Raw genomic sequence first — 12,492 nt, 5'->3', positions numbered from 1 at the left:
CATCATTAATAAATTAAATTGTTTTTCAACTAAGTTGGGTTAGTCTAGTGGTTAGCTCACTAGTTCGCTTAAACAAATGTCAGGAGTTTGAATCTCGTCTTGTGTATACAGCAACCCATTGGCCAGCGACAAATCCTTAAATAGAACTGAGTCCCATAACAGATTAATTCTTGACCTGTAGGGTTAAAGATACCTGGAAGAAGAGTTTTCAGTTGAAATCCCGGAATGGAATAAGATGGAGAGGAAAGCAAGGGAATGGAATGGAGTAGAGTGATATAATCATATAATTGTTCTGTTCCATTGTTTTGATATTTTTGTTATTAAAATGGAGTAATTTCTCATTCTATTTTTTTGATATAGCAATGGAATATACTAATTTTGTTGGGGGAAAGAAATTAGCATTTTGCATTGAATCCTATTCCTCCCAAATTAGAGGGAAGAAAACCAACATAAGATGATGGCATTAGATGGAATTTATTTTATCATTTCCCATGTCCCTCCCACTTTCTGAAGTCCTGTTCTTTTTCTTAAGGTTGATAGAGGTGGGGAAGATGCTTTGCTTGTCAGCAACTATAATGGGGGAGTTCTTGCTATTGCTGATGGTGTTTCTGGGTATGCTACTCTCTCTCTCTCTCTCTCTCTCTCTCTCTCTCTGTATCTAGCTCTTTCCTAGTGTAAAACTTCAATCATTGAACAAAAACACAATATAAAACTTTGAAACTGGTTTTGATTAATTAACTTAACTGGAGTAAGATTGCATCATATGTTAAAATTGAGCTGTATTAACATTATCTTCTTCTCGTTCTGTGCCACAGTTGGGCAGAAGAGGACGTGGATCCTTCGTTGTTCCCACGTGAATTGCTAGCTAATGCTTCTAATTTTGTTGAAGATATGGAGGTAATTATGACAATGAATATTGTTTTTAAGTTATAATTATTCTGTTCTCAAGGTACATGCATTTGTTCTTGGGTAAATGACACTGTCCTCCCTTGAGGTTAAGGAATATTATACACGAGTCTGGTTTGCAAAAAATACACTGACCTTTCTATCTTACAAAATGTGATACCGAGCTCCCTACATGCCATTAACATCTTGGGTGGTATGTGTAGGCATGATGAATCAAGGGTATTGTTTGGAATATCGATGTGAATGTTTCTATGTAGTTAATGCTGTTGGCTAACTAGCAACTTGGATATTGATGGGTTAATCAGGTGAACTATGATCCTCAAATTCTTATAAGGAAATCGCATGCTGCTACTTCCTCAACAGGCTCAGCCACTGTGTAAGTCCATTCACTTTTCAATTGGATTTTAAGTTTTCAGTAGATATATTCAAATATTTACTTGTGCATTTTAAACAATTCCACTTTTAAGTTACTTCATTTTCTATCTTTTTCATGAAGCATTGTTGCTATGCTGGAGAAGAATGGGATTTTGAAGATTGCCAATGTTGGGGATTGTGGATTAAGAGTTATCCGCAATGGTAAGATCTAATGCTATATTTCATCCAACTATGATCTTTGCTGATAAGTCTAATGGAATTTGCTATATGAAAATTTTTGGGTAAATTAAAGTGAGATACTCTAATGTTCTTGCTAATGTTTTCTTTCTTTTGCAACACCCTCCTCAAGTGTTGAGAGCTAAATCTTCTTTTATGTGCTGTTTTGCTTTTTCCAGGCAGTGTAATTTTTTCCACTTCACCACAAGAACATTACTTTGACTGTCCATTCCAACTGAGCTCCGAGAGGGCCGGCCAAACATACCTTGATGCAGCGGTACCACTTCACATTCATCTTAACTTGCTTTAATTTCGTCCTCTCACTCAAACTACCAAGAACCATGTGTTTGCTTAGGTTAAGGCAAAGAAATGTAATGTTTACTCGGAATTGTGTGCTGGCCTTTGCACACAACTTTGCAATTTTGATTTCTAGATATTTGTGGTTCTTTCTGTTATATCTTTTCATACCAACCTCTTCAGCTGGGAAAACAGGTAAGCGATGTGGAGTTGATAGAGGGAGATACAATTGTCATGGGGTCTGATGGTCTTTTTGATAATGTTTTTGACTACGAAATTGTTTCGACCATTGCTACATACAGAGATGTTACTGAGGCTGGTATTGTCTTCCTTCTTTCCTTTCTTGTTGATTGATCCATTTGGAGGAATTTAGAAAACCACCATTTGAGCTTCACTAACCTGAAATTCATTTTGTTGCTAGCAAAGGCATTAGCTAACTTGGCAAGAATTCATGCCACGGATTCAAATTTTGATTCTCCCTATTCATTGGAGGCCAGGTCTAAGGTAAAGAAAAAGTCACCGATTCCGTTTTGAAATGATGGTCAATTTCGACAAAGTAGTGTATTGAAAAATTAATATACTCGGATTGTCCAAGTATATTAATTTTTTGATGTACTACTTTGTCAAAATTGACAACTTTTTGAATCAGCGAAAGTTTAGTTAAGAGTTTCACAAACTTTGGCTCTCCCTTTTCATATTTTTTTTTAATGTTTCTCTACCAATATGCCAGGGTTATGATGCGCCGCTATGGAAGAAGATTCTTGGAATGAAGCTTACAGGTAAGGCAAAACACACCATAAAATGAGGGTATGCTCATGTGAAGATTTCCCATGACCTTATCGTGTTGATTTTCACCATTGATTAGATGTTTTTGACTTTCTATGGGTCTATACTTGGCTCCGCCTTCTTGATCAATCATGAGAATCAACACGATAAGGTCGTGAAATTTCCACGTCTGAAAATCCGTTCCTTCTTACAGTTGTGTATTGCAAGGCGCATGGAGGTTTGAATTTATGACATCATGAAAGCTACTATTCGTATCTTTACCTAGAGACTAATCTTAGCAATTTTATAATGACTATTTTTCTCCGAATTTGTGGCTAACCACACTACTATATCATTGTATCAGGTGGGAAGCTTGATGATATTACCGTAATTGTTGGTCAGGTTGTAAGTTCCTGAGAACTGCTAATCCATCTTGATTGGTTGATTATACTTGAAGAAAGCAAAGATCCTGATTGTGGAGATCACCATAGCAGCAATTCTCTTCAGTATACTGTGATCACTAAATGTTGGTGATTCACTCGGAAAATGGACATAAGGATTTATCATGGAAATATTTATGCTTTGCTATGAAGTGTTATGTTGTGCATCATGCATTTAGAGTGTGTTTTATAATGTGATATTCTTTATAAATTAATTTTCTGTTTCTGAAATGTTAGGTCTGTTTCTGATGAAGGGTAGTTATGTAAGTAATTCTACAAAAAAATAACGTTATAATTACTGTCAATTTGAATTAGAATTCTGGTAAACAATACTCTCTTCAATTCCTTTGTCTGATATTTTAGACTTTGATATATTCTTAATCAGTACTATAAGATCTAAAAAAAATACTAAAAAGTGAAGTGACAAATGAAAGGTTAGGGAGAATTTCAGGAAAAGTACGACCAGCCAAAACCAAATATAAACTATATGGAAAATTCAAAACTTAACTCTGTCCAGAGAATCCCACAAACACGAACGAATCACACGTGACAAACCCTACCCTACCTGATTTCAATAACAGAGAAACAAATTAAAGAGCCAGATAAATATACAAACACAGTAGTTGCCATAAAAGTGAATCCCTTAAAGTTCCAGAATATATGACAATCCTTCTGGTCAAATGTTAATAATACAAAGGTAAAGAAACAAATGCATTATCATGAATCCTTAAACTATGGATTTGCTATAAGCGTGGGATAGGGGATGTATTCAAGGAATAACCTTGTGGTAAAAGGTATAAATATTACAATGAGCTAAACAAAAATAATAAAAATATAATTGTAAGAATAATTTATCAAAATTGGCAGGGTGTACAATACTAAAAAGAATGTACCCCCTAACTTAAGCTAACGCCTGCCTCATAATTATGTAATCCTCCAGGGTTCCACAGGACTTGAAAAGCTAGGCCATGCCCCTGATTGAAGAAGCTCTTTCTAATGATGTTGACAAATAAACTAACCACAATGTAAATACAGAACTAGGGGTATTCTAACTCCATTTGTTCATATGATAGTGCTGCTGTCTTTACTCTGATTTAATTCTTGGAAAAAGGACTTCCCAGCCTCGTACGTTGACCAGCAGATTGCGGCTGCAGGAGCATGGAACAGCATCCTTGGAATCCATCCTCGCATGAGCCCTCTGTATCCATCCTTTTTCACTATTGTTTTTAAAACATCTGCAATTGAACCATTTTCGAACCTATCGCATCCACAGACACCCTGCACCATAAACCGATATCATGATACTCCCTCCCTTCAGCAGATATGATTAAAATACCAACTATGATATTGGTTGTGCAGAAGCTGATAGGGTACATACAAAGGAATAACACATGTATCTATATGCATAAAATTTCTTGCATGCATCTTAGCCTTGAAATGAGAATCAGATGGGTCATAATCAAAGACTAACTATTACTAACATAATCAATGGTAGACTAGCAATTTTTACAGTTTGAGATTAAATACCTGATTAGTAACTCTCTTTCTCTCAACTCATTCCTTGTCCGTTCGCTGTGAACTTCTTGACTAAATATATTTTGGACTATTTTCAACTCGATTCACACAAGTACATTAAACTTACACCTCAGAATACGACTCTACCCTTGAGTATATGAATAATTTTGAAGTGCTGGTTTCATAATATCATCTTTTTTTATCAAGTTTATAAAGCATAGTACCAATCATAAATAAAATCCCAGCTCCAACTACCATTTCTTTCTTGATATTTGTTAAATTAAGTTGAGCAGGGTAAGTTATATTTTAAGAAGGGAAAACATGATTTGTACGAAACTGAGCCAACAAGGCAATAGCATATAGATAGATCCAAACTTACAGGCTAAGTGTTGTAGGGTATGTAGTATATACTAGATAGACACTTCAACGCGGCATCAAACTTCCCATGAAACCAACATTACCAAACGATCAATTAAAATGATATTCATAGTTACACTTAAACGGCAGCAAGTCTCTTAGGAGACCACTGGATCCTGGGACCAAGGCCATTTCTGGCCACGTAGATAACCTACTCCCAAGATATGTTTGGTTGGAGGGTAGAGAAGGGTTATGGAGGAAAATGTGTTTCGTTTCTAAGAAAAAGAAATAAAAAAAAAGGGGGGGGGGGGGTTTAATTTTATCTTAATCATCATTTATCGGATAACAAGAATCTAAGCTCAACCCCACCACAAATACATCAGGTCCATTCAAGGCAGCTTGTAATCACATCCTCAAGTTTATAATGTTATTACTCCCTTCACACAGGTTACAGATTCGTGAGAAGAGAGCAGACTGTTCACAAGTTAGAACCTCGCACTCAGCATCCTAACACCCCACTAATCGGAACAAACTATTTCTGATAAATAACCCATAAGAGCTGTTCCATTAAATCATAATCTGAAATCCAGATCAACAACTTATTCTTCTCCTTGGTTGGTGTCTGCTACAAGGACAACATGACCCATTACCATCACTAATCTATGTTCATGACACTTCATGATTCTACATAGCATTACTAGGTTGCAACTTGTCATAAGCCTAATGCCATCAAAGGTTAGGCTATGCTATCACAAAATTTGCAAACAAACCATCATATTAGTCATTGAAGTCAACGAGTGACTGACATTAAATTCCTATCCAATGTTAGGAGGCCAATCCAAAGGTCCTGAAGTTGCTACAAGTCGGTCAAGATGTTGAGGGACTAACTTACTCTACTTTCTTTCTTTTCAGTTTTAGATCAGCTTCAAGGACCTCAGCAGAGCTTCTAAAATTCCAGAGTCGAATTTGACATCAGCTGACAATTTCTTCGGTTAATTTGCAAGTATATTTGAATATTTGCAACTTGAACAGCACGAATAGGTAGACACAAAAGCCTAATTACTGCAACTATCTACTCTATGATCATAATCCTCTTGAGAACAAATAACATTTTAGGCAGATACAAAAGTATAATTAAAAGAAAAACTTACAAGCTTCTACCCACTGAAAAGTGGTGTCTACTACATAGAACAAAAGCACCCATTGCATCCTATCATAAAATGATAAACCATATCTCTACAAAAAAGTCAGCTTCAATATTTTTGTCAATAAATTTTCTTTGCCTTCCTCTATTTCGCCTGTCTTCTATTTATTCTAGTCTTCTTATCTCTGTGGGTAGTCTCATTAGTCATTACCCGACTAAATCACCTAAGACAATATTCTCATATCTTTTTCACCAATAGGCAACAGGTGCTACCCCCAACCGTTTCTTCTTTATAATGCACTCATTCTAATTATACTCTCTAACATGTACGTGTGCAAATTAAGCCTAATTATTAGAAATAGATAGATTAATTATAGGAGGGAAATAGTATAAACCAGAGGCATTAAGTGAAATATTACTAGAGTCTCTTCTACCTGATTCCTTCACTCAAATTCCCTCTCTACTCTCATATTTTCTCAATAGTTGTACAATTCTCATACTAGTCTCTAAGATCCATATTCTTCGTACTCTCTTGCTATCTAAATGCATTGATCCAAAGATGTAAAAAATTTTCATATTTACATATAAATAACTATTGAATAAGTATAAAACAAACCCGACATATATACCTGACACTGTAACTGAGTTTTAACAACATCAAGTGGAGTAGTAACCGCTGCGGCCAAAGCACCGGCAGCGGCACCAGCAGTCGCATGAACAACCAACCGTTCGTCATCGGCGCTCTCCGGTGTCGCCACCTCAATAAGGCCGCGTTTGGCAGCCTCATAAGTAACGAAATGGACCGCGGTAAAAGGCGCATTCATCAACACAGTGGTCCTATACGAAGCATAGAAAGCACCAAACCCTTCCTCACTCATCACCCTCTTCACACAGTCCCAGACACCACGATAACCATTCGCACCACTCAGCTGAAGCCTCTGCTTCACCATGTCCATCGGCGTGAACACTGCATCGCTCACAATAGTGGCGCATACACCGGAAACAGCGTGCGCCAATGAATTGTTAGGGTTCCCGCGCGAGAAGAAGGTCTTGCAGGTTTCGTAGAAGGAGAAGTAGACCGCATGGGCCGGGCCTGCGCCCAGGCCCATTGCGCCGATTCCGCGGTAGAGAGCGATGGGCCCTCCGTTCGACGTGATGATGGTTCTTAGGGCTTGCGAAACGGTGACGTTTCGTTTGAGCGGACAGGTGCCTAGGGCTTGCATGTGGGTCTTGACAGTGTCGACGGGGAACATGGCCATGTGTTCGACGGAGCCAGCGACGGAACCGGAGATCATTAGCTGCCAGAAACGGAGGCCGTCTTGGGAGGTTAACGGCGCCGTTAATTCCCGAAACTCTGCGTTCTGAAATTTCGCTGCTGGTGTTGGTGTTTTTGCGTCTGTGGCCATGGTGATGTTGTTTTTTTTTAAATATATATTTATTTAAATTGGTTAGTAATTGGAGGTGTGAATCCGAATCCGAAAGGGTGTTTGAAGAATTGGAACTGTGATGTGGGATTTTTTTGTTGTTGGGCGGTGGAATGCGTTTTGTGTTCTTCCGCCATAAACGGCTTTAGTTAATGGATAGAAGTGAAATGGGGATTGGATTTTTTACATTCTGAATCTGAAGGAGTGGAGTTGATGAAGAAAATGTCCGTTTGTGAAAGATAACTTGCATTTATTTATTATTCAAATTGGGTTCCAGTTTCCACATGAATTTGTGGGTTTTTTCTTTCAATGAAATTTGCAAAAATATTTGAGTATAAGATAAATGGTTCCTTACCTTTTTAAATGCGAATATTTTTATCTCTCAAGATTGAAAAATACATTTAAATTTCTCACCTTATAAAGTGCGTGACAATTATACTCTTCCGTCGAGTTGGGGCTCAAAACGACAACGAAAAATGTTGACCTGAAGGGGTGAAGACTGAGCTGTCCGTTTTACCTGATGATGTAGATTGGAGAACAAATTATTAAATGACAAATTCGTCCTTATGCTCCAAAATGACGCCGTTACCATCTCTCACCTTATTTCACCCTTTGTAATCCTCATAACACCCAAAAACCACTCTAGATATTACAGAAAATCCTACCAGAAGACAAACAGCTTCCTTCTCCCTCCAAAAAAAACATCTTCCTCTAGTTGAAAGTGGTGGTGTGCTTAGTGGACGTCGTGGTTGGCAAAGGAAACAGCAAGCTTCGTCTGGCAAGAAGCAGTCATCTTCTACAGAGGTAAGGGTAATAGTCGCATGTATACGTATGTTGTTGTTTAAAGAGTAAAGTATCATTTTTGTCCCCAACGTTTGGGGTAAGTCATATTTATGTCCCTAACGTTTAAATCGTCCTATTTGTATCCTTAACGTTTATAAAAGTGATTCAATGTTATCCTACTATCAATTATACTAACAAATCATATTATATTTTTCAATTAGTCTCACTTGGATGTATTCATTCTCAATTAGGTCTCACTTGGATGTGTTCGATTTTAATATTATACCCATTATTTGTGTTTAGATTCAATTATGTCCCTAGAAAAGTGAATTATGTAAATGTTGTAGGAATTAGTTTCAACATTTGATGAGCTAATTTTTGGAGTAGATCATCGATTCTATTCCAAACATTTGTATTAGGATAACATTGAATCACTTTTACAAACGTTAGGGATACAAATAGGATGATTTAAATGTTAGGGACACAAATAAAATTTATCCCAAACGTTGGGGACAAAAACGATACTTTACTCTTGTTTAAATGTTTGTGACAATATAATGCATGGGGTTCGGCTTAGGGGTGATTGCATGTTTTATTTCTGGTAAAAGAATGAGAAAAAAGCTATGTGAAGTTTATTGATTTCTAAATTTGAGGCACCTGATGTAAGGTTTAATGTCTGATTTATGTTGTTGTGGATAATACAGATGGACAATATATATGTGATACCTGTTTTTCATCACGAAGGCCATTTTGGTAGAAGACCCAGTGGAACTCTTGAGTATATTGGTGAGAAAGTTGAAAATTTTTCAAAGATGGACTTGGACTTTGTGAATTTTGACTTGGTGACATTGTTCAAGGGTCTGGACTATGCATCATACAGGGCAGTTTATTGGTATGACCCAACAAGTAGTGACATTGAGTCTGGACTGCACATTCTGAGAGAGGACGCAGGAATAAATGAGATGCGAGGGAACAAGTTAAGGAATTCAAGCACCGATGAATTTTACATTTACTTCGACCACCCCGTGGATGAGCCACAGATAGTGGAAGAAGATGCTACTGCAGAAACGGGGCAGAAGAATTTGATGATCACATTAATGTTGATAGCATCATGAGGGAGTTTCAATCATCACCATCCATAGAAGATGATGGGTATGATAGTGGGGAGGACGAACTGTATAAACCTCCTCCAACTGTCTCTGAAACTGTTTCTATGATGATTATTCTAGCTGTGATGAGGAAAATGATGGTACGAAGAGAAAAAGAACTCTGAAAGAAAAGGAGAAGGTTCTGCCACAGAGTAAGGTCAATGTCAAGGAAGGGATAGGGACATACAGAGTCAAGTGGAAGTAAAAAAAGAGCTGGACAAGGAGTGTAAGTGGGAGTGATGCCAAAGGAACTAGGCCAACTGCAAAACTCAAAGGAACTGAGCCTACTGTAAAGCCCAAAAGGACCAGGCCTGCTGCCAAGCCCAAAAGAACTGGGCCTAATGTAAAGCCCCAAAGAACTAGGCCTGCTGTACATGTTGAAGAAGTTGTGCCTACTGTGCAGTCCAATGATAGGCCTCCAATCGGACTCTATGTGAATGAGGAGGTTTCAGATGATGATGACCCCATTTATGAGTATGAATCAGAGGATCTTCACACACTAGTGTCTTCAGAGGATGAGGGAGAGAAGTAGGCATGGCAAAAATCTCCGGCAGGGCGGGTACCCGCGGGGATTTACCCGTCGAGGAGCAGGTATGGGGGAAATTTTTTACCCGCGAGGACGGGGACGGGGCCCCGTATAATAAACGGGGCGGGGTCGGGAGTAGAGGTCCCCGCCCCGTGGGGACCCGTTAATTCTCTGTTTGTGTGAAAAGACAAAAATACCCTAATATATATATATATATATATATATATATATATATATATAATATGTGAACCATACTAATGAGTAATGTCCTAACCCTAGCCATCACATTCCTGATTCCCCTGCTTCAGAGAAACTCAGAAATAGAGAGCAAGAACTGAACTGAGACTCTCCACTCCTCCTCAAACCCTCAGCCCCTCCTGGCTCCTTCCCGCTGACCGCCGACCGCCGACCGTCGCCCGCCGCCTTCCACCCTCTGGTCCCTCAGCGCTGCCTCCCACCCCAGACCCCTTGAGTGGCTCGGTTCGCTCACTGAAGGTGTCGAGGCAGTCGAGCTCACCGTTGCGGGCTCCGACAATGTCGTCTTCTTCTCCTGGTCGCAGCAGACTCGGCAACGTCGTCCTCTTATCCTGGTCGTGACAGACTTGTCGCGGGTCGTCATCTTCTCCTTTTTGCATTGCCGGTCTTCGTTGGTCTTCCTTCCCCTTTTCTTCGTCAGGTTCAGGTAAGTTAGCCCTGGTCTTTGCTGGTCTTCCATCCCCTTTTCTGAATTTAGATTTCTGAAGTAGGGTAAAGAATTTCTGTGTTTTGAATTTCTGGATTTCTGAGTTTTGAATTTGTGAATTTCTGATTCGGTTAATAAATTTTTGAATTTCTGATTAGGTTAACTAATTCATATGTCCGTTGCATAATCAAAAGGCTGATACATAAAAGTATGAGTACCTTTATCTTAAGAAATTGTGGTTGCTAATTAGGTCTTGCTGTGTTACAGCTTTTTTTCGCTGAGTTATTATTTGCTTATGTAGTTTATTGGTTAATAATGGATTTAACAATTAATGATTAATTTTTTGCATAGAATTCCATTTGCAAAAGCCTGATTGTAATTTGTACCGTTGCTCTTATTGGAATATTTTGTAGTGCCAAGAAATAGTTCATGATAGGACAATACTGCACTAGTTTATAAATTTTTTTGTGAAGTTGTTCCTCTATGTTTTTTCATTGTTTTTTAGTTTGATTAATTTATCTATTATCATGCATAACATTATGATCATCACACTAACATTGTAATCAAATCTCATTTTTCTGTGTGTTCTTTTACTGATAGTGTATTAGGTTCCTTGCCAATGTAATGTGTGGCTGCTAAAATAGATTTATCATAACAGTTTAATTGTTATTTACTGATAATGTATTGGTATTTAATTGTGTATATAAGACTCTTAAGTTAGTGAGTAATTGAGTCAAACAATTCTGCTGATAATGTATGTGTATTTAATTGTGTATATATTTCATGATTTATAGAATGTCTTCTTCGGATGCATTAAGTAATACTCTTGAGAAGAGTACTCCATCAGAAGAACCTATAGGCACTAATATTCAAACTAACAAGAGGCTCCTCAATCTCAACCTCAAGAACCCCAAACGGATACCGCAACTACTAATAAGGGAACGACAAACTCTACAAGTGGTGTTCGAAAGAGGAAGTTAACCTCGGAAGTGTGGAATCACTTCAAGATTGTGGAAATCAAGGGAAAATTAAAGGCTGAATGCAATTATTGCAAATCGAAGCTACTTGGTGACCTAAAACAAGGCACTTTGCACTTACGTGATCACTTCAAAAGCTGCAAGCTCCACACCACTAGAGATATAAGACAATGTATGATGAAGACAACTCCAACAACTAGTGGGGAAACAGTTGTGGTTGGTGCATATACCTTCGACCAAGAAAATGCAAGGAAAAAGTTATCAGTTATGGTTTGTCTTCACGAGTATTCGCTATCTATTGAGGACCACATTGGGTTTCGACGATTTTGCAATGCTTTGCAACCTCTTTTCAAGGTGATTACTCGCAACACTTTAAAGAGTGACATCTTAAAGCTCTACAATGATGAGAGATCGAAGACAATGAATGTCCTTGAGCGTAATAAAAGTCGAATTGCAATTACGACTGATATGTGGACAGCAAGCAACCAAAACAAAGGTTATATGGCTATCACGGCTCATTACATTAATGATTCTTGAAAATTGCAAAGCTGTCTTGTGAGGTAATAATATTATCATTATAGGTTCTTCCGAATGTTTATATAATTGCAAAGCTATCTTGTTTATATAATTGCGATATGTTCTTGTGTACAATTGCAAAGCTATCTTGTTTATAATTGTACTAAATTATCATTACAGGTTTATATATGTGCCGGATCCCCACACGGGTGAGGTACTTTCAGAGGTTCTTGTGGATTGTTTGATGGATTGGAATCTTGATAGGAAGGTATCCACTTTGACAGTTGATAATTGCAGTACTAATGACGTTATGATTGAGAATATTTTGACTAAAATGTCACATAGAAACTTTATCTTGGGTGGTAAATTATTTCACATGCGATGTTGTGCGCATATATTAAATTTGATTGTTAATGATGGG

General features: G+C 37.9%; 2 protein-coding genes across 6 annotated transcripts; one reads left to right on the top strand and one right to left on the bottom strand.

The window, feature by feature from the left end:
* Positions 1 to 205: 205 nt before the first annotated feature.
* On the top strand, positions 206 to 3,326 carry LOC112719934 (probable protein phosphatase 2C 26). Of its 4 annotated transcripts, none has more exons than XM_072206315.1 (10): positions 206 to 265; positions 533 to 612; positions 816 to 897; positions 1,212 to 1,282; positions 1,403 to 1,482; positions 1,677 to 1,774; positions 1,978 to 2,113; positions 2,216 to 2,298; positions 2,525 to 2,573; positions 2,774 to 2,826. In XM_072206315.1, the coding sequence occupies exons 1-10, from the start codon at positions 236 to 238 to the stop codon at positions 2,809 to 2,811; spliced, it is 747 nt and encodes a 248-aa protein (XP_072062416.1). In that variant the 5' UTR covers positions 206 to 235; the 3' UTR covers positions 2,812 to 2,826. The 4 variants fall into 4 exon arrangements, with proteins under 4 accessions (XP_072062416.1, XP_072062415.1, XP_025626466.2 ...); XM_072206314.1 differs by lacking the exon at positions 2,774 to 2,826 and adding an exon at positions 2,924 to 3,326 and having other exon boundaries at positions 212 to 265; XM_025770681.3 differs by lacking the exon at positions 2,774 to 2,826 and adding an exon at positions 2,924 to 3,326 and having other exon boundaries at positions 220 to 265; positions 1,990 to 2,113.
* Positions 3,327 to 3,622: 296 nt separating this feature from the next.
* LOC112719933 (uncharacterized) lies at positions 3,623 to 7,775 on the bottom strand. Of its 2 annotated transcripts, none has more exons than XR_003161952.3 (2): positions 4,527 to 7,763; positions 3,623 to 4,277 (listed from the first exon to the last, which is right to left on the bottom strand). XR_003161952.3 is itself a non-coding variant. In XM_025770679.2 (2 exons), the coding sequence occupies exons 1-2, from the start codon at positions 7,419 to 7,421 to the stop codon at positions 4,062 to 4,064; spliced, it is 993 nt and encodes a 330-aa protein (XP_025626464.1). In that variant the 5' UTR covers positions 7,422 to 7,775; the 3' UTR covers positions 3,623 to 4,061. The 2 variants fall into 2 exon arrangements, 1 of the variants encoding a protein (XP_025626464.1); XM_025770679.2 differs by having other exon boundaries at positions 6,645 to 7,775.
* Positions 7,776 to 12,492: the final 4,717 nt, after the last annotated feature.

This window comes from Arachis hypogaea, chromosome 11 (assembly GCF_003086295.3).
Source record: "Arachis hypogaea cultivar Tifrunner chromosome 11, arahy.Tifrunner.gnm2.J5K5, whole genome shotgun sequence".
NCBI classification, from domain to species: Eukaryota; Viridiplantae; Streptophyta; class Magnoliopsida; order Fabales; family Fabaceae; genus Arachis; species Arachis hypogaea.
This window is presented reverse-complemented; position numbering and strand designations above follow the sequence as displayed.